The sequence below is a fragment of the Rhynchophorus ferrugineus genome, unplaced genomic scaffold (assembly GCF_030347505.1).
Source record: "Rhynchophorus ferrugineus isolate W39M unplaced genomic scaffold, kcgeb_rfMv2 rfM8, whole genome shotgun sequence".
Classification (NCBI taxonomy): domain Eukaryota; kingdom Metazoa; phylum Arthropoda; class Insecta; order Coleoptera; family Curculionidae; genus Rhynchophorus; species Rhynchophorus ferrugineus.
This window is the reverse complement of record NW_027472587.1, coordinates 31,830,775-31,853,959: the sequence shown is the minus strand read 5'-3', so window position 1 is coordinate 31,853,959 and position 23,185 is coordinate 31,830,775. Positions and strand designations below refer to the sequence as shown.

At 32.8% G+C, this 23,185-nt stretch overlaps 1 protein-coding gene across 1 annotated transcript; it reads left to right on the top strand.

The window, feature by feature from the left end:
• Positions 1–2,391: 2,391 nt before the first annotated feature.
• LOC143200971 (uncharacterized) lies at positions 2,392–6,463 on the top strand. Its single transcript, XM_076411786.1, has 4 exons — positions 2,392–2,531; positions 2,592–2,710; positions 2,995–3,490; positions 3,593–6,463. Exons 2-4 carry the CDS (start codon positions 2,654–2,656, stop codon positions 4,456–4,458), a joined length of 1,419 nt encoding a protein of 472 aa, XP_076267901.1. The 5' UTR covers positions 2,392–2,531; positions 2,592–2,653; the 3' UTR covers positions 4,459–6,463.
• Positions 6,464–23,185: the final 16,722 nt, after the last annotated feature.

Here is a 23,185-nt window from a genome sequence, read left to right as displayed (position 1 = left end):
TGACAATGATATATGGGTGAGTTTTATGAGTTTAAGTGTTAGTTATTCAAATTATTCTTAAAACTATTTACTTTTACTATGTCTTGGGCAAAATGATTGAAGTAAAGAAGATCGAATCAATTATACCAAAGGGGGTAAGCGGCTGTTTTTAGTTGCTCATCATCAATAAAGATGGAGCTATTAAACCGACAGACGACGATAATTTATCAACAATTCGACACGCGAAAAAATTGTTTCTTATAGACGATGGAAAAAATGGCGAGGCGTGTGCGTCGGAATTCCCACGGGATAGGCCAGCTCCCAAAAAACTTTGCCCATAAATCGATCTTACCCGACGAACTTTCAAAATTAGGTGGACTGAACAGGTAGGCTAGGGGAAGCGACGGGACATCAGTTGGCTACATAAGAATCATAAAAATTGCAACGCCGTTATTGGATTTGGTAGTAAAGCCTACTTTGGTCTCCTGAAACTTTACGGAGATGCGGATAGTTTCTTTATTAGTGTTGCTTCTCTGAAAGTCAAGTGAAATATTATTTAGTAATCAAGGAAGGCTGCGCATGAAATGTTCTTTGTTACTTGTCTTGATTTGGCGTTTAGATTTTTTATTTAAAAAGTTCAGTTTTTGTGTTTGACAAAAAATGGGTTATTATTTAATTTATGATATCAAGAAATTATACTAACATAGATTTATTTTTCATCATAAGGTTCAGTAGTTCGGATAAAATAAAGGAAATTTATTTCTGTCTTTTATATTACACTGGTGAAAATAGGCGTTCGATAACCAGAACATTCAAAAAATGAAAAGATTGCCTAAATATATTCTCAAATTTCGTACTATAAGATTAAATAGAACGGCCAGAACTATAAACATTATCTACGCTCGATGATGTAAACAGTAAACAGGTTAATTGTCGATTTAGCAGGAGAATCACCGATGTCAAGAAATCTGTAAACTGTGATCTAGTTATGGAGAATCCTGGCATGTGCACAATGATTTGAATTTTCAACGTTGCCGGTTGTTGAAAATTATACGTTTTTTTGTAGAATATAAGTAGAATAAATTATCTTGAATTCATAAGTTAAACTATTAATTTTGTTGCACAGAATAACCAGTACATTTCTGTATTTTATGTTTATTTTGAGACCCAAGTTAAAATGTTTTGGTATATTTTTCGTCTACTATAATATAAAAAATGTAGTAAATAAATGTAATTACATATAATGGAAGATATTTATAAAAAAACCATTTATAAACATCTTTAATTTTTAAATAATTTTGAAAAGAAAAAAGGGAAAATAAAACAATGTAATCTTATATATAAAAATGAATCGCAAAATATGTTCCTAAGCGCATAACTCAACAACGCCTGGACCAATTTGGCCAAATCTTTTTTTAAAATGTTCGTTGAAGTTCAGGGATGGTTTTTACGGCGAGAAAAATTAGAATTATTGCTGGAAAAACCCTAAAAATAGCCCTTTTTGTTTGAATTTGTTTCGTGTATCAGTTGACAATTCATCTGTCATCTGTCAAAAGTCATCTGTAACAGACAACTTTTTTTTTTTAAATTTGATATGACTTGAACTCAAATCCTTTTAATCCGTACGAATTGTTTTATTTATTTAAAATTTTTTATTTGTTTAAAATTTAATTCAAATTTTAAATAAATAAAACAATTCGTACGGCTTAAAAGGATTTGAGTTCAAGTCATATCAAATTTAAAAAAAAAAGTTGTCTGTTACAGATGACTTTTGACAGATGACAGATGAATTGTCAAGTGATACACGAAACAAATTCGTATATCGTGTTTTGTGCAGAGTGTTTAGTTAGTTAGTGTTTGTTTAGTTCGTGATTAGTGAAAAAATAATTTATATTTGATATGCCTCCTATAAGACGAAGCAATTTAGGTAGAAGAACCAGAAATGCTATAAACCAAGCTAATTACCGATCTAATCGTACTGCACAAGAACGTGACGACGGAAATGAACGTGAAAGAATTCGGATATCACAAACGCGTGAAGCGCGAGCGCGACATTCAACTAATAATCGCGCAAGTTTGAATCGAGCTGCTTTCAGTTACGATGTGTCAATTGACTACAGTAACTACCAATGTGTTGTTATTGGTTCTATGAACTTGGTTTGCTCACACTGTAAGGCATTAAAATACAAAAACGAAGCCAATGGATTGTGTTGCGCAAATGGTAAAGTGAAATTGATACAATTGGATCCACCACCAGAACCATTGTACTCATTGGTTTCAGGAATAGGAACAGATTCTATACACTTTTTGACACATATTCAACAATATAACAATTGCTTTCAAATGACTTCATTTGGGGCAACAAATGCAGTTCGGGAAAATTTTATGCCAACTTTCAAGGTATGTATTATAGCAGTTACTCATAATTATTTTAGCGAACAAAATTTTCTGTCACCAAAGTTAAGATGTGTTACTAATCTTCAATTTCTTAATCATTACGAAATATATCACAATATACAAAAACGAAGCCAATGGATTGTGTTGCGCAAATGGTAAAGTGAAATTGATACAATTGGATCCACCACCAGAACCATTGTACTCATTGGTTTCAGGAATAGGAACAGATTCTATACACTTTTTGACACATATTCAACAATATAACAATTGCTTTCAAATGACTTCATTTGGGGCAACAAATGCAGTTCGGGAAAATTTTATGCCAACTTTCAAGGTATGTATTATAGCAGTTACTCATAATTATTTTAGCGAACAAAATTTTCTGTCACCAAAGTTAAGATGTGTTACTAATCTTCAATTTCTTAATCATTACGAAATATATCACTTAGTCATCATATTATATGGTGATTCAGTTTCAGTGACACTTTTATTATATTTTATATTTGATAGATATTAGTTAAAACTAAATATATACTTTTTAAGATCAAATATTATTTAAGTTTGATCATTGACAATCCATTAATTTATACCACACCATAATATTTTTTTTATTTACAGATACAAGGGCAAATATATCACAGAGCAGGTTCACTGTTACCAGTGTCAGATAGCGACAACAAATTCCTGCAAATTTATTTTATGGGCAATTCACCACAAGAAATTGATCTGCGTTGTGCACATAACAATTTAGTAAAAAGGTCTATTGTAGAACAATTACAAACTTTATTTCATCAACACAATCAATTGATTATATTGTTTAAAACTGCCCTGGATCTGATGCCATCCGATAATCACAAAATTGTAATCAGAGCTGATAAAACACCTGCAGGTCAACATACAAGACGTTTTAATGCACCAACTATTGATGAAGTTGCTATCGTTGTAGTTGGAGAAAACTTGGAATCCCGTGATATTGTTTTACATCGTCGGAATTTTCAATTACAACCTATAAAGGAAACACACCGCTCATATGATGCACTGCAATATCCCATTATATTTTGGCAAGGTGAAGATGGCTACGATTTATCAATAAAAATGATAAATCCCATTACAGGTAACTAAAATATTAGTTTAGTTATGGCGATAATATCTCAGTCACTATATTATGTATTTTAATTTTATATTTGAATGTTATTAAAACAAAATCTGTTTACAGGTTCTGAAACCAACAAAAAAGTCAGTTCAATGAACTATTATTCATACCGCCTAATGATTCGGGAAAATGCAGATAATCACATATTGAAATGTCGGCGATTATATCACAAATATGTTGATGACATGTATGTTAAAATTGAAACGGAGAGATTAACATTCATCAGGTTGAATCAAACCAAACTCCGATCTGAAGAGTATATTCACCTTCGAGATGCGATTAATACTGATGGAAATGCACAGAATGTCGGTCGGATGACTATTCTTCCAGCAACATACATCGGAAGCCCTCGGCATATGCACGAATATGCTCAAGATGCCATGTCGTATGTTCGTCATTATGGTACAGCAGATTTGTTCATCACATTTACATGCAATCCGCAATGGATAGAAATTAAGCAGGAGTTATTACCTGGGAAATCATCCATTGATCGTCATGATATTACAGCCAGAGTCTTTAGACAAAAGTTGAAATCTTTAATTAATTTCATCGTAAAACATAATGTGTTTGGTGAGACACGCTGCTGGATGTATTCTGTGGAGTGGCAGAAACGAGGATTGCCACATGCACACATTTTGATTTGGTTGGTTGAAAAGATAAGGCCAAATGAAGTTGATGCAGTGATATCAGCTGAAATCCCTAATGTACAAGTAGATCCTGGATTGCATGAGGTAGTTATCAAAAACATGATACATGGTCCCTGTGGAACTCTTAATCAAAATTCACCGTGTATGATGGATGGTAAATGTTCAAAACGATATCCACGGACATTAATATCGGAAACAATTACTGGTAATGACGGTTATCCATTGTATCGTCGCAGATCGACAGCAGACAATGGAAAATCAACAATTGTCAAATTAAATTAACAAGATATTGAAATAGATAATCGTTGGATTGTTCCATATTCACCCATTTTATCAAAGACATTCAAAGCACACATCAACGTTGAATCTTGCCATTCAGTGAAATCGATTAAATACATTTGCAAATATGTAACCAAAGGGAGTGATATGGCTGTGATTGGAATTGGTGCAGAGAATTCTAATGATGAAGTTACCCAATACCAAATGGGCCGCTATGTCAGTAGTAATGAAGCAGTTTGGCGAATATTTTCTTTTCCTATTCATGAGAGACACCCTTCTGTTGTTCACTTAGCTGTGCATTTAGAAAATGGACAAAGAGTGTATTTTACAGCACAGAACGCAGTACAAAGAGCTGCTCAGCCACCATCTACTACATTAACCAGTTTTTTTGAGACATGCCAAAACGATGATTTCGCACAAACATTGCTATATTCTGAAATGCCAAAATATTATACCTGGAATCAATCCTCAAGGAGATTTATACGACGGAAACAAGGAAAACCAGTTCCAGGATATACAGATGTATATTCCACCGATGCGATTGGCCGGATTTATTCAGTACATCCAAGCAATGATGAATGTTTTTATTTACGACTGCTATTAGTCAATGTACGTGGCCCAACATCATTCCAACAGTTACGAACTGTTGATGGTGAATTGTGTGGATCCTACCGAGAAGCCTGTCAACGTTTGCAATTGCTTGAAAATGACGCTCATTGGGATCAAACTCTCAATGATGCTGTAATATCATCACACACTCATCAAATACGAACATTGTTTTCTATAATCATATCTACATGCTTCCCATCAAACCCAATTGATTTGTGGATGAAGTACAAAGATTATATGTGTGATGATATTTTGTATCAAATACGGAATAGAATGGGAAATCCAAATATACAAATCAGTGAAGAAATTTACAATGAAGCATTGATTTCAATTGAGGACATGTGCTTGATAATGTCAAACAAACTATTAATTCAATTAGGCCTGACCGCGCCCAATCGTCCAATGCATGACGCTTTTAACCAAGAGTTGCATCGAGAAAGACTGTATGATCTCAACGCTTTGAAAGAATAAATTCAAACAAATCTTCCACTGTTAAATGAACAACAGAAGTATGTATTTGAAACTCTTATGAAAGTAACAAATGATGAAACTGGAGGGATTTATTTCTTAGATGCACCTGGTGGTACAGGAAAAACTTTTTTTATTTCATTAATATTAGCAACAATTCGCTCACAAAATAAAATTGCACTTGCACTCGCTTCGTCGGGAATCGCAGCAACTTTGCTTGAAGGTGGTCGAACAGCCCATTCAGCACTAAAATTGCCATTAAATATGCAAAGCAATGAAACTCCAACCTGCAACGTTTCGAAGAACTCTGCAATGGCAAAGGTTTTGCAGCAATGTAAATTGATTGTTTGGGATGAATGCACGATGGCACATAAAAAATCTTTGGAGGCTTTAGACAGAACCTTAAAAGATCTACGTAGCAATAATAACCGATTTGGTGGTGCAATGATTTTATTAGCAGGAGATTTTCGTCAAACATTGCCAGTGATTCCACGATCAACGCCAGCTGATGAACTCAATGCATGTCTAAAGTCCTCCAATTTGTGGAAACATGTTAAAGTACTTCATTTAAGCAAGAATATGCGTGTCGAGTTGCAAAATGACCAATCTGGAAACATATTCTCTAAACAACTCATTGACATTGGTAATGGCAAATTTCCTATAGACATGTTGACGGCTTGCTTTTGCTATGACTATAAACAAGTCCCAGGGGCAATCATTAAGTGTTTGTGGTATTAATCTAGAAAACCCATGTTTCTCACATGGTCAATTGTATGTTGCCTGTTCCCGTGTTGGAAAACCATCAGATTTGTTTATCTATGCGCCAGGTAATCAAACAAAAAACATCGTATACCACAAAGCAATATAATGATAATAATAATAATAATTATGATTCACATGATTAACAATAAAGCGATTACTTACTTTTCAATCCTTATATATGTTTTATTTAATTATTTTTTATTCACAACGCCCTATCACCAGGGTGATGGTTCTGTTCAGGAGAATTTTTTAAAATACGTAGGCACAAAAACTGCCACATTACAAATTTTTTTGACAGGACGAAGTCTGTCGGGTCAGCTAGTTATTTATAAATATAAAAATACGACGACAACAAACCAAAGTAATAGTTCTTGCAAATTATTCGTATACTTGAAAAGTATAATTTATATTCTAGAATTCACAAATTAACCTAAAATCTCACTTGAAACTCTAGTTCAATCTTAATTGAGTTTACTGTATATTATTATAGGTTTATATATTATATCTACGTTATTTAGCCTTTTATAAACATATTTAATTTTAAAAGGAAAAAGAGAAAATAAAACAACATGTAAGGTAACAAATATAATTTATTTATTAGCATATTTACCATTTTACGTTTAGTTCTTGTTTCCTTCGATGGTGTGTTTGCTTGTCAAGTAATCTTGATATCACTGTATTTTTTTTTCTGCTACTATCTGTATACATCATTCTTCATAAAATTAATCACTGAATTCTGTCTAATGCATTTACCATATCTACAAAACAATTAGTATTCATTCTCTCGTCATACGTTCTAACCTAATGTTTATGTTTAATTTTGAACAATTACAATTATATCTGCGCATACAAATCTTCCACGCCCTACAATACCATTTTCTACAGTTAGTTGCTTCCACTCTCATCACTCTGTCTCAGGAATTTCCAGCGTTGTACAGCATTATCACATATTCTGAAAGTTTCCTTTAGTCACTTTCACTTTCCAACTCACTGCCCAATTCAATCACTAAACTGTAATTTCTAATCTGTCTAAAACATGTTCACGATTGCACCATTTATCAATTACTTTCTCTGTATGTCTTATCGAGTTCATCCAAACTGAAGGTGTTATGGTTGACAATGCTTTCTTCCACATATTCAAACAGTTTTTGATGGAAGATCTTTCTCAACCAGCACTATACCTGCAATTAATTATTAACAATTATAATGACCAACGGTTTTGCTGGTAATCGAATACTATTGTAACTTTTACCTTTATCCATCAATTTTTTTTGTCTTTACACCTTTTTTGTTACTGTCTTGCCAAGAGTGCCACAGTGAATCATTTTGAAATATTTTTGAAAAATTATTAAAGTTTCATCAAGATACACAAATTCAAATAGTTTATCTTCCTTGGTCTTATTATTGTTAACATTTTATTCTTTTAAAAACAATATCTGGAAGTTCCATTTGACCATTTCGATACTTGTCAGATTCTAACAGTTTCGTTTGAAATAATTGTGTTGAATTATGTTTTTATAGAAAAACTACTCACTGTTTTTATACATCTCAAATATTTAATCTCTGTTAGAGCTAACATAAAGCTGATTTTGATATTTCAGCCGCTTCGTATGAGGGTTTTCTCCAGCAAATTAATATCTAACAGTAAAAATGCTCACCTCTCTAACGAATTTTACTGCCAAGAGTGGTCTCCATTATCTCATTCCTTTTCAAAGTAACTGATGAGAAACATAGTCTGTTCTGTCTGGCTTCGGAACTTTCAACCAGAGTAATAATAATCAGCGATTTGAAATTTACCAAAACGAGCAAAGCATTAAAATAGCGTAACTTATCACTATTGTCTTGAAGAATTTTGCATACGTTTGGCAACTGGACGACTTTGACAGGCTAGTTCGATTACACGTTCGAACTGAGACATCTTTGTTTCTTTTTAACTAGAATAAAATGAGAAGGAAAATATTGTCTGGTTCTAAAACGAATTTACAAATTGTGACAGGCAATATATTAAACATCTTGATGACGTATGTACAAAAAAACTTTGTATAGACTATACATACAGGTATAGTATATAGAATATACAAGTATACTTTCATGGTTTTATTATTTTAACATTTCATATTCTCTTTCGTTTATTACAATTAACATGAAATATTTTTCCTTTAAAGTAGGGTAGGTACTCAGAAACCAAGATTGTGGCTTATATAACACACCTCCTGTACTTCTGACTTCATTTACCCATGTTATACTTGACACTCGTAGCGTCACTTTTATGTTTTGTACCTGTATACATCTTTATGCGTTATAAAATGTAATATTTTGTAATTACCGCTACTTAAATTAGCTCGGGTTTCACCCATTATACCATCTGTTGGAATTTTAGCAGTTAGTTTGGGTGCAATCATATTCTTTCAGATTGTAATAACTCTCATAAATCTGGAATCTCTTTGAAATCTTCCAAATTTGGAAATACTTATAATTTTACCAAAATAGGAACACCAACGTTAAATATCTTCAAGCGAGTTAAACTTCAATATTTTTGACATACTCACATAAAGGACATCGAGTCATATTTATCTGTACTTGTACATTCGTATGGTCAACTATGTCTAAATTATAATGAATTTGGTATAGAATTGATTCCAATTGATAAAATTTAAATAAAACTGATTGAAAACCCACCTGGATGGAATGTCCTAATATGTCTGTTCAGATTAAAAGTGTTGTATTACCTTTTTTGACAATATTGATGTGTAGGTATTAGGTTTTTTCACTCTGTAATAGATTGTATCCTTTTCAACATTTGTTTTTCAAATACTTTAATAAATATACTTTCAAATAATTGCTTTTCTTGGTAATTTTTAGAGAAATTAAGTGATAACCTGGTGATTTCTTTGGAATAATGTCTTCCTTAATAACTTTGGTTACTTTTTTTTGGCGACTGGTTGAACTGTTGAATTTTCACTTCCAAGTTCGGCAAATTGTACTCAATATCAGTTTTGTTTGATTTTAAGTGTTTTTCTGTATAATCAGCAAATTCTTCAGCCTTTTCTTGATTGCTGCGTTCCAAGAAAATTTACAGTATCGCACAAAATGGCGTTCTCGACATTTAAAACTATTTCGGCTGGATTTCCACAAGGTAGCGTCTTAGGAACTCTCCTATGTCTGCTATACACTGCTGACATTCCAAAAATAAACGAAACACTACTTGGAACCTTTGCTGACGACACAATTATTATGGCAAAATATATATCTCTGCCTAGGGCAATAGAAAAAGTGCAAGTGGTAGTCAACAAAATCTACAAATGCACGAAAGATTGGAAAAATCATTGCGGCGAAATAATAAAAACTTAATTATATCACTCAATGGATGTCCGGTTCCTCAAGCAGAATCAGCTAAATACCTTGGAATCCATCTTGACGGTAGATTAAATTGGAAACATCACGTTAGACAAAAAGCAAAACACATTAGAACCAAAATAAAACAACTCTACTGGTTAGTTGGAAGATACTCTCAACTTGATCTAAAATCAAAGAGGTTGATCTATAATACAATTATAAAGCCAATTTGGACGTATGGGGTGTAAATATGGGCTTGAACTACAAATTCAAATCAACTAGTCATACAACGCTGTCAAAACAAGGTTCTTCGAATGATTACCAATGTCTATCGCTACGTAACCAACGAAGAACTGCACGATGACCTGGAAATCAAATGGATTTGCGAAGTTATCCAAGATTTCGCCTTGAAACACGAAACAAGATTACTAAATCATGATGGCTGGACAGCGCGCAGGATGTCAGAACTTATATAAAGTGTATACCTTTAGTATAAACTATAGTTATAAGTTATTGCTTGTGAATTAATACAAGTACATAGGAAAAGTAGTAAAAAATTAATTGTAAATTGAGATTGTACTAAGCGTATCTAATATAAGATGTTATACAATTTTTTTTGTCGATTTTGTTTCTCAGCTACCATTTCCTTAATTAATTTCAGATAATTAACTCCTATAATTCTACTCTTAATTTCTGGACTATTATTCTAATCAGCTGGTTAGATACCTACCATGAATTTTTCTGCTTCAAAATGCAATTATTCGACTGTTTTAAGGGGTACATTTAGTTGAATTTGATTATTCAATTTTTTAACGAATCGTTTCCAGCCAGTTCTCTTGTTTATATAAATATCGATGGCGATGTGAGTTCACTGTTTTATCGAATGGACTATACATGCGAGATACTTTTTAACCGATTTCGAAAAAGGAGGAAGTTCGGGTTCATTCCGTTCGGCCCGATTTTCAAAATTCTTTTTTTATTCGAAAGGGTGTACTTCCGAGGTGGTCTCATTGGAACAAAATCAGGATCTCTTGGGGAAAGGGGGGGAAATCGAGGGAGACACTAAAATTTCAAAGGCACGTACAAAGTTTTCACATATTTATTTTCTAAATTAATCAGATATTTGATTTTATAATCAGACTTTTACTTGAGCTATCTATTGTAATACTTAATAAAACAACCGCGTAATTTATTAAGAAAATACCTAATATTAAAAAGAGAAAAATCAAATATTTTTAACAAAAATATTGAACCTACTCTAAAATATAAATAAAAAACTCACCAGCATTTAAAAAATAATCAAACTTGGATTTATAATAGAAGAAAATGTTTTAAAATAAAATATATACATAATAATCGTTGTAATAACTCAATAAAAATAAACAAAAACCTTGTTTAACCTATCTACTACACGTATTTTATATCCTGCCACATATACACAATTTAGCTTAATACCTACCTAAACTTATTTATCTATTTACAATATTATTTTATATACTACCAATTGATGCGTTTGAAGTTGGTGCGCCGAGCCCAATCAATATAAAATAGTTATAAAATTTTGTGACATATACACAAAATTAACTTACGAACAAAACAAATCTAACTTTTTGCTCGGCACCGACATCAAAGTCATCAGTTGGTGGTAGTTAAAATAATATTGCAAATAGATAAATAAGATTAGGTAGGTATTAAGCTAAATTGTGTATAGGTAGTAGAATATAAAATACGTGTCTTGACAATTACTTTTTATGTAGCTTTATCTCTATACTAAATTTCCAATTCTAATTTCAATACAATGCTTTCGGAAGAATTGAGGTAATGATATACATTTTCGCTATCGACTTTCAACCAACTTTCAAAGTCTTCCAATTTCTTAACATTGGATTAGGTTGTTTAACATCTATATTATGAATCTGACAAAGATGCTGCATAAATTCAGTATGGGAACCGAAATCATTAAGTTGAGGACACAGAGGACCGATGATCCTTTTTGTCATCGGCTTTGGTTCGCATATGTCAGTTTTTTATATGCTGTTGAGTATGTCTGAAAGCTGTTCTGTTTAGATAAAAAGAAACGTCAAAAATATAACTTTATAAAAAGCCGTAACAAAGTCTAATAAGTATTAGACTAATAATCAAACAAATATATGCCTAACATAAAATCAAAGCAATGCCACTTCATGACTACTTCTTATATGAGGAATTGCTTTTACCACTAACTATATATTCTATATATTCCGCCAACTTTATTATTTTTCCAAGTTCCAAAACGAAATATTTTTATATATTTCAGAAAGTCTCCTAGATAAATATTTTTTTTTTAAATAAATTAGGTCCAAAATGCAAATAACCTCTGTCATCAACTTAATGATTTTAGTACACATACTGAATTTAGGCAGCATTTTTGTCAAATAAAAATAAACAAAAACCTTGTTTAACCTATCTACTACACGTATTTTTGTAGTTGGTAGTAGTTAACATAATATTGTAAATAGATATGTATATGGTTTAAGTAGGTATTAAGCTAAATTGTGTATATGTAGTAGAATATAAAATACGTGTCTTGACAATTACTCGTTATGTAGCTTTATCTGTATACTAAATTTCCAATTATAATTTCAATACTAATGTTTTCGAAATAATTTAGGTAATGATATATATTTTCTCCATCGTCTTTTGACTTTCAACCAACTTTCAAAGTCTTCCAATTTCTTAACAAGGGATTAGATTTTTTAACATCTATATTATGGACCTGACAAAGATGCTGCATAAATTAAGTATGGCAACTGAAATCATTAAGTTGAGGACACAGAGGGCAGATGATCCTTTTTGTCATCGGCTTTGGTTCGCAAATGTCAGTTTCTTTTTTATGCTGTTGAGTATGTTTGAAAGCTGTTCTGTTTAGATAAAAAGGAACGTCAAACTTTTAACTTTATAAAAAGCCGCAACAAAGTCTAATAAGTATTAGACTAATAATCAAGCAAATATATGCCTAACATAAAATCAAAGCAATGCCACTTCATGGCTACTTCTTATATGAGGAATTGCTTCTACTACTAACTATATATTCTATATATTCCGCCAACTTTATTATTTTTCCAAGTTCCAAAACGAAATATGTTTATTTATTTCAGCAAGTCTCCTAGATAAATCTTTTTTTTTTTAATAAATTAGATCCATAATGTAAATAACCTCTGTCATCAACTTAATGATTTTAGTACACATTCTGAATTTAGGCAGCATTTTTGTCAAATAAAAATAAACAAAAACCTTGTATAACCTATCTACTGCACGTATTTTTGTAGTTGGTAGTAGTTAAAATAATATTGTAAATAGATATGTATATGGTTTAGGTAGGTATTAAGCTAAATTGTGTATATGTAGTAGAATATAAAATACGTGTCTTGACAATTACTCGTTATGTACCTTTATCTTTATACTAAATTTGCAATTATAATTTCAATACTAGCTTTATCTGTATACTAAATTTCCAATTATAATTTCAATACTAATGTTTTCGGAATAATTTAGGTAATGATATATATTTTCTCTATCGTCCTTTGACTTTCAACTAACTTTCAAAGTCTTCCAATTTCTTAACAAAGGATTAGATTTTTTAACATCTATATTATGGATCTGAAAAAGATGCTGCATAAGTTAAGTATGGCAACTGAAATCATTAAGTTGAGGACACAGAGGGCAGATGATCCTTTTTGTCATCGGCTTTGGTTCGCAAATGTCAGTTTCTTTTTTATGCTGTTGAGTATGTTTGAAAGCTGTTCTGTTTAGATAAAAAGGAACGTCAAACTTTTAACTTTATAAAAAGCCGCAACAAAGTCTAATAAGTATTAGACTAATAATCAAGCAAATATATGCCTAACATAAAATCAAAGCAATGCCACTTCATGGCTACTTCTTATATGAGGAATTGCTTCTACTACTAACTATATATTCTATATATTCCGCCAACTTTATTATTTTTCCAAGTTCCAAAACGAAATATGTTTATTTATTTCAGCAAGTCTCCTAGATAAATCTTTTTTTTTTTAATAAATTAGATCCATAATGTAAATAACCTCTGTCATCAACTTAATGATTTTAGTACACATTCTGAATTTAGGCAGCATTTTTGTCAAATAAAAATAAACAAAAACCTTGTATAACCTATCTACTGCACGTATTTTTGTAGTTGGTAGTAGTTAAAATAATATTGTAAATAGATATGTATATGGTTTAGGTAGGTATTAAGCTAAATTGTGTATATGTAGTAGAATATAAAATACGTGTCTTGACAATTACTCGTTATGTACCTTTATCTTTATACTAAATTTGCAATTATAATTTCAATACTAGCTTTATCTGTATACTAAATTTCCAATTATAATTTCAATACTAATGTTTTCGGAATAATTTAGGTAATGATATATATTTTCTCTATCGTCCTTTGACTTTCAACTAACTTTCAAAGTCTTCCAATTTCTTAACAAAGGATTAGATTTTTTAACATCTATATTATGGATCTGAAAAAGATGCTGCATAAGTTAAGTATGGCAACTGAAATCATTAAGTTGAGGACACAGAGGGCAGATGATCTTTTTTGTCATCGGATTTGGTTCGCATATGTCAGTTTTTTATATGCTGTTGAGTATGTCTGAAAGCTGTTCTGTTTAGATAAAAAGAAACGTCAAAAATATAACTTTATAAAAAGCCGTAACAAAGTCTAATAAGTATTAGACTAATAATACAACAAATATATGCCTAACATAAAATCAAAGCAATGCCACTTCATGGCTACTTCTTATATGAGGAATTGCTTTTACCACTAACTATATATTCTATATATTCCGCCAACTTTATTATTTTTCCAAGTTCCAAAACGAAATATGTATATTTATTTCAGAAAGTCTCCTAGATAAATAATTTTTTTAAATAAATTAGATCCATAATGCAAATAACCTCTGTCGTCAACTTAATGATTTTAGTAGACATACTGAATTTAGGCAGCAGCTTTTGCAAATAAAATCTTATCTACTACACATATTTTTATTGTTGGTAGTATTTAAAATAATACTGTAAATAGATAAATAAATTTAGGTAGGTTTTAAGCTAAATTGTGTGATATAGTAGAATATAAAATACATGTAGTGGATATATACAATTTAGCTTAATACCTACCTAAACTTATTTATCTATTTGCAATATTATTTTAACTACCACCAACTGATGACTTTGATGTCGGTGCCGAGCAAAAAATTAGATTTGTTTTGTTCGTAAGTTAATTTTGTGTATATGTCACAAAATTTTATTACTATTTGATATTGATTGGGCTCGGCACCAACTTCAAACGCATCAGTTGGTAGTATATAAAATAATATTGTAAACAGATAAATAAGTTTAGGTAGGTTTTAAGCTAAATTGTGTGATATAGTAGAATATAAAATACATGTAGTGGATATATACAATTTAGCTTAATACCTACCTAAACTTATTTATCTATTTGCAATATTATTTTAACTACCACCAACTGATGACTTTGATGTCGGTGCCGAGCAAAAAATTAGATTTGTTTTGTTCGTAAGTTAATTTTGTGTATATGTCACAAAATTTTATTACTATTTGATATTGATTGGGCTCGGCACCAACTTCAAACGCATCAGTTGGTAGTATATAAAATAATATTGTAAATAGATAAATAAGTTTAGGTACGTATTAAGCTAAATTGTGTGTATGTAGTAGAATATAAAATACATGTAGTGGATAGGTTAAACAAGGTTTTTGTTTATTTTTATTTAGTTATTAGGACGATTATTATGTAAATATTTTATTCTAAAACATTTTCTTCTGTTATAAATCTAAGTTTGATTATTTTTTAATTTTTAGTGAGTTCCTTATTTATTTAAGTCGGTTTAATTTTTTGGTTAAAATATATTTACAATATGTACTATTGCAATACGTATTTTGCTACAGGAAGTGACCTGGCGTTTGATTTTTTGATCGAGGTTTTTTTTTCGAACCAAAACGAAATCCCTCTCTTGGTAATCAAATCATATACAACATACTGTTCCTGATTGATCCGAAATTAATGTGGAATATCGTCCGTCGGTCCCGTTTCCGATCAAATCCGTCCGATAATGCGACGGACCAAATTAAATCCGGTAGCCGGCCGAAAGAAATTGCAATTTCACGGTCCTCTTGTTCTGCATCTTTCGTTACGGTGCTTTGTTTGTGACATTTCCTCGAGTAAATTCGCTTTTCTTCGATGGTCGCGCTTGTCAAAACTCGACGCGCCAAACCTCCAGCGCCGCTCCCCTTTATCTGCCCCCCGTCTCCCGGTTCCGAGACGATTTGTCGTTGTTGGTCTCTTTTTTCGATACTCTGTCTTGGGGATGTTTTGAGGCGCGCGGTTAGTCCGATGCGGTTTGACATCACTGTGACTTGTTTAATGTTTGTTCGGTTGTCGGCCTGTTTGCTAGGACGTTTCGTGTCGTTTATTTAGTTTCCCTACTTTTTTCTTCTTGTGTTATTTACTCTTGATATTGTCGTGTGACTTGTTTAATTTTCTTTTAAGGTGTGTTTTTTTTTGGGTTTTTGGAAAAATTTGGAAATACGCACACACAGTCGTGATTCCGAAAAAAGGAGCACATACTTCGCATTCAGATTACTGGCCCATCAGCCTGCTTAGTTCAATGATCAAGATTTCTGAAAGAGACATCACTGAGCAGAACCTTATCATAGCAAATGAATAACACGGGTTCAGAGCCAAACATTTATTTGTACATCAGACCACTAGATTGGCCGCAGAAATTCACTTCGCCAAAAAGAAAAAGCACAAGCTCTGCGCGATCTTTTTAGACATAATAAAAGCGTTCAATAAAGTTTGGCACGACGATCTAATACACAAAGCGATGGAAGCAGGTTTACCCGAAGACCTGATAATTTTACTGCGTTCCTTTTTGTCGGAGAGACCCATTCAATTAAAGATCGGTAATACACTCTCCAGTCCTAAATCAGTCAAAGCAGGTGTCCCTCAAGTTTCCCCATTAGCCCCAGCATTATTCAACCTCTTCATGTCAGACATTCAAATGAAGAAAGATGTTGAAACCGACAATACGCGGATGACACAGCTTTAATCACCATTTTTGGTTCTGTAGATGCCGCTCAGAGAAAACTTCAAAATCAATTAAATGCCACAGTCCAATGGTTAAATTTCTGAAGGTTGCAAACCAACCCCTAAAAAACTCAGGCCGTAATCTTTCACAATCAGAGAGACATCCGCGCCTACCAGCTGAAAGTGAAAAAAGTCTCAATCCTGTGGCGATGAAAAAGGCGCGCGGTTAGTCCGATGCGATTTGACATCACTGTGACTTGTTTAATGTTTGTTCGGTTGTCGGCCTGTTTGCTAAGACGTTTCGTGTCGTTTATTTAGTTTCCCTACTTTTTTCTGCTTATGTTATTTACTTTTGATATTGTCGTGTGACTTGTTTAATTTTCTTTTATGTTGTGTTTCTTTTTTGGGTTTTTGGAAATATTTGGAAATACGCACACATAGTCATGATTCCGAAAAAAGGAGCACATTCTTCGCATTCAAATTACTGGCCCATCAGCCTGCTTAGTTCAATGATCAGGATTTCTGAAAGAGACATCACTGAGCAGAACCTTATCATACCAAATGAATAACACGGGTTCAGAGCCAAACATTTATTTCCACATCAGACCACTAGATTGGCCGCAGAAATTCACTTCATCATAAAGAAAAAGCACAAGCTCTGTGCGGTCTTTTTAGACCTAATAAAAGCGTTCGACAAAGTTTGGCACGACGATCTAATACACAAAGCCATCGAAGCAGGTTTACCCGAAGACCTGATAATTTTACTGCGTTCCTTTTTGTCCGAGAGACCCTTTCAATTAAAGATCGGTAATACACTCTCCAGTCCTAAATCAGTCAAAGCAGGAGTCCTTCAAGTTTCCCCATTAGCCCCAGCATTATTCAAACTTTTCATGTCAGACATTCAAATGAAGAAAGATGTTGAAACCGCCCAATACGCGGATGACACAGCTTTATTCGCCATTTTTGGTTCTGTAGATGCCGCTCAGAGAAAACTTTAAATTCAATTAAATGCCACAGTCCAATGGTTAAATTTCTGGAGGTTGCAAATCAACCCCAAAAAAAATCCAGGTCATAATCTTTCACAAACAGAGAGACTTCCGCGCCTACCTGTTGAGAGTGGAAAAAGTCTCAATCCCGTGGCGATGAAAAAGGCGCGCGGTTAGTCCGATGCGGTTTGACGTCACTGTGACTTGTTTAATGTTTGTTCGGTTGTCGGTCTGTTTGCTGGAACGTTTCATGTCGTTTATTTAGTTTCCCGAATTTTTTCTGTTTGTTATTATACCGTTTTCATTGTTGTGTGATTTTTTTAATTTTCCTTTTTAGTGTGTTTCTTTATCTGCTGGTTTAATTCTAATTTATATTAATTAATTAACTGCAATTGTTCAGACGTAATTACATTTATTTATATTTAAGAACATTGTTTAATTTTAAAATTACTAAAGTTATAGTGTTTGTTCTTCTGTATAGTATAGGGGTTTAATTTATTAGATCATTTAACTGTTTTTGGTAAAATTTGTGACATGGGCAAATAATTATGACTTGGGACAACATAAAATATCGCATTGTATCGAATGTCTGGTAAGGCTAGGCCAATATAAAAATTACATCCAGCAAACAGAAAACAAGTGTCTAGCAAAAGATATGTCTCATCGGCTCGTTGTCGAATATTTCGGATAATGGGGGTTCAGGTGCAGGGTCTAGACGAATCGTGTTAGAAGTTTGATCTGGTAGAGGACCCCTTATGGACGCCGAAGGAATTTTCGAGTATTCCTTACCAAACAAACCCGAAAATCCGACTGGAAACGATTTCAAGAGATTCTACTGAAAACAGGTCCAATCCCCAAAATTAACAACCGGGAAGAAATCGAGGAAGTAATTATTAAGCTTACAAATGATATTCAAAATGCTCGCAAACAGGCAAGGGTCACAATTACACTCCGCGAGGCAATTAAAACACAGTATTGCCGCCAAGTATCGGCCAAGTCCGTGAGACAGTCAAAGTCTGGAGAGAGGAGAAGTAGGACTCACTTCTCTTCAATTAAAGACTTGACGCGTCCGCAGACATCTGGAGAATCATCGTAGACGTCTCAGTCTCGAACAGTGAAAAAGCCGAGCTCCTAGCTTCGTTCGAAAAACAAATGGAATGCTTAAAGTTTTGCTTTAAAAGCTGCTTATCAGACCCGTCATGTTATATGGATCTAACACTTGATATTAGTCTGTCAGGCCGGAACTAGTGAAAAAGCTTAAGAAAGAAGGTAATGCAAAATAAACTTCTCAGCAAACTCTGAACACGCCATGGTTTGTCAGAAATACCCAAATTCATCGGGAAACTGACACACCAGAAATAAGATGGATCATTTTCTCCTTATATAAGAAATTCCACGCAACATCAGTTCTCTCCAAAAATTCTTACATCAGATCCCTGTCCATCAAAGCCGCCAAAGGTTCTCATACCACAAATAATGCGCCTTCATGGGCAATACTCTATTATAAATTGAGTTAACATCAGCAAGGAAACATTTTCAGCTGGTAAATCAGGTCCAATAACAGGCATATTTACTCTAGATTTGAAGAATGTAGTGAATACAGAAATAGCTCGGAAAATAGGATTAAAAACACTAAAATAACTACAGAATTAGGCAAAGAACATTAATTAAGAAATAGTCAAAAGACTCAAGATTTAATAAGAATTAGGAAGAAAGAAAAGGTATCAAGAATGGAAGTCAAGAATCAAGAACACTAGAATTCTTATATGTCGGGTGTAATCAGTAGGGTCCGATGAGGAAATTAGTATTATACTTAATCAGAAAGACGGTTTAGTAAGTCATTTCCATCCAATTCATAATTATTTCGGCCTTACATATCGATTTACGATATTTCATTGTATATATTTTTATATTATTCATTTAAATAAACAAACACGTCTTTATGTATTGATTTATGCAAAGAAGAGAGAAAATAAATTGTGTTTTATTTGGAACATTGTTTATATTAACAGCAACTGATATTCATTTATATTACAAGTCATAAAATATTTTCCTTGTGCGTCTTTTTCTTCGGGAATGGATATGCAGCAAGGGATATGTAAAGATAATGGCATTGCTCTCCATATCTATCCCCTCGTTTTTAGGAAAGGTAGACTTTGTTTCATCTTCCTAGTATCTGCAAGGGAAGCAAAATAACATACTGTAGATGATTCTAATTTTTAGTTAGGTTAAGTTTGTTTACAAATACATCTTAAATTGTGGGTCCTAGCACTCACATAAATATCACATAAATATTAAAAATATTATATAACATATAACATATGATACAAATATATATAGTAATATAGTAAAAATATTATATAAAAAAATATATAGTATAATATAATAGAAAAAGAGCTTATCAACTAAAAAGCCACCACCATACTTAATGAAATTAATTGAGTACCTACCTGAAAACTCAATAATGAGAAAGTTTTGTGTTTCTCTTGGTAATTATATGCCTTTTAAGTATTTTTTGTAAATTTCTTCTTAGGAAAGTAGGTCTGCTTTTCTCTTCTTTGTAATTTTCGCAGATTGTTATTCCATATCAACAAATTGTATAGCTGTAACATGTACAATATTTTCCCAAATAGCTACCTTTTCAGGATTAATAGTATGTATTCTTTTCCTGCACTTCTGCTGTGTCTGTAAATTGGACGATTAATTGAAATTGCTTAAAAAATAATTGCCTATGACTTCAATTGTAAGATATTATTCAGTGATTCGTTTTAACTATTTATACTTGCCTCAATATGAAGTATTATAACATTCTTAACAAAAAAAATATATAGATAGACTTTTTGGAGTACGGGTGCGGATAAAGACAACAATATTCGGCGATTTATTTCGGTACAAATGAAGTCTAATTATATGCAGAAGGAATATTTATTTTTAGACGAACGGTTATTAAATAATAAACGATATATTAACACTAAACACTAACCCACTATAAGAATATAAAAACAGAAAGAAATGCACGTGGCAGGGTTACCTTCAGGTGTTACGAACAGTGGCACGTCTGATCACTTTTTTAGAGTCGGGAACCGAAAAACCTAACCTTCCAGGCGTCGCGTCATCCGCTAGCTTTTCCACCCGAGGTTGCCACGTCGTACCCTCTGTCAGTACCCCTTGTTGCCACCTCACCGTGGGTGCTAACTTCAGGTATGTGCAACGCCTCGGTTAGATCTGTGGGCTGCTGAGAATTGCGGGAAAATTCGAAACATCTGAAGGTCGCTACAACTTCACTAATATGTTACCCATAACTCTTCTTTGCCTTATTATATTTTTACCTACCTTATCTAAAATTAATTTGTAAGACATTATCACATGGATACTTAAAGTACTATCTTGACAATTACTCCTTTTACAGCTGTACGCTAAGCTTCTAATTCTAATCTAATTCCTTTAATTGTTTACTGAATAATTGCAATGATATGATATGATATGATAATGATCAATGATACCTTTTTTCTTTACTGTTCTATGACTTTCAACTTTCAAAGTCTTCCAAATTCTTGAAATATAGATTAGATTGTTTAACATCTATATTATGGATCTGATAAAGATGCTGCTTAAATTCAGTGTGGGTACTAAAATCATTACGTCGAAGATGCAGAGGGCAGATGATCCTTTTTGTCATCGGCTTTGATTGTGCTTAGGGTGAAATTTTCTCATATGTCGGTTTCCTTTTTATGCTGCTGAGTATACCTGAAAGGTGTTCTTCCTAAACAAAAAGGAACGTTAAAAATATAACTTTATAAAGAGCCGTATCAAAGACTTTAATAATCAAACAAATATATGCCTAACATAAAGTCAGAGCAATGCCACTTTTTATATGAAGAATTGCTTCTACTATCAACTATATATTCTATATATTCCACTAACATTTTTATTGTGTTTTGTTTCAAAACGAAATATATGTTTATTTATTTTAGAAAGTCTTGTGAAATAATTCATTTATCTAAAATAAATTAGATCCATGATGCAAATAATCTGAGACTTCAACTTAATGATTTTAATACCCATACTGAATTTAGGCAGCATCTTTGTCAGATCCATAATATAGACGTTGATCAATGGAGGTTAAATGTGATATATCCGTCTAAATAGCTCGAGTCTTTAAGAGTATTGAGATATTTTGTAATAGTTTATGCAGCATGATGTGTGTTCACACTGTTTGTGTGAAGAGTTTTGTTATCAGCTATTTAGTATAGCCGTCTATTTTTTAACTTAAGTATATTTTAAATAAAGTAATAGATGAAGCAAAAGTCTGCCTACCCTTTTGATTGCGCGTCATCTTGGTTATGTGACTTTTAGCTTATTTTCACTTTAACCATTGTGTTGTGTAGACGTCCAAATTTTATTATGGATAAATATATGACAGAAATAGTGACAATATTTATAGAAAATAATCGTTCCATTATTGCCGCTCAGCGGAAATTGCGTCAAAAATACCCTAATCGTCCAGTGCCTCACAAAACCACACGAATTTTCGTACAACAGCAAACAGGCCCCATTTTGGAAGATAACGGACGTCTCGTAACGCTGAAAATGTAGCTCTGGTGCGCGATAGTATTGCAGAGTCTCCAGAAGCATCAATTCGGAGACGTGGTGTCCAGTTATACATTTCTGCAAACGAATTCTGAAAACTGATTGGAAAATGTTCCCGTACAAAATTCAATTAGTCCAAAAATTGCTACCGAGAGATCCTGATCAACGAGTTGAGTACAGTAATGCAATCCTAAGGTTGTTTGATAAAATTGAAGATTTTGTGTCTAAATTGATAATGAGCGATGAATCCCATTTTCTTCTCAGTGGCCACGTCAATAAACGGAACAGTCCGTTTTGGGGAACACAAAATCCTCAATTAATTCATGAAACATCATTGTATCTACTAAAAACAACTGTATGGTGTGGTATTCATGTTGGAAACATCTTTGGTCCCTATTTTTATGAAAATTACCAAAGTTACTGTTACTGCTGAACGGTTCCAAGACATGATTTGAAATTTTCTTGTGTCTGAAATGGAAGTGCAGGGACTAAATGACATGTGGTCTCAGTAAGATGGGACCACAGCACGCACAGCTCGTTCCACAACTCAATTATTGAATGACATTTTTCCACGAAGACAATTTCGCGAAGTGGCGATTTAGCATGGCCAGCCAGTTGTCCGGATTTAACATCACCAGACGTTTTCTTGTGGGGTCTTTTGATGTCAAAAGTTTATGTGAATAAGCCCCAAACGATTCAATATCTTAAAGACAATATTCGTCACGAAATTGAAGAAATTCAGCCGCAGATGTTGCAGGATGTCATGAAAAATGTCTTTAAAAAGAGCCGAAAGTTGCATAACGAATGACGGTCACCACTTAGCCGATATAATTTTACTTACTTATCTTTTCTTTGAACGAAGTTATAG

Coding starts and splice junctions, on each gene's coding strand:
- LOC143200971 (XM_076411786.1), top strand. CDS start 2,654: ATGACTTCATTTGGGGCAACAAATGCAGTTCGGGAAAATTTTATGCCA. Junction 2,711..2,994: donor ATTTTATGCCAACTTTCAAG/GTATGTATTATA, acceptor TTTTATTTACAG/ATACAAGGGCAAATATATCA. Junction 3,491..3,592: donor AATGATAAATCCCATTACAG/GTAACTAAAATA, acceptor ATCTGTTTACAG/GTTCTGAAACCAACAAAAAA.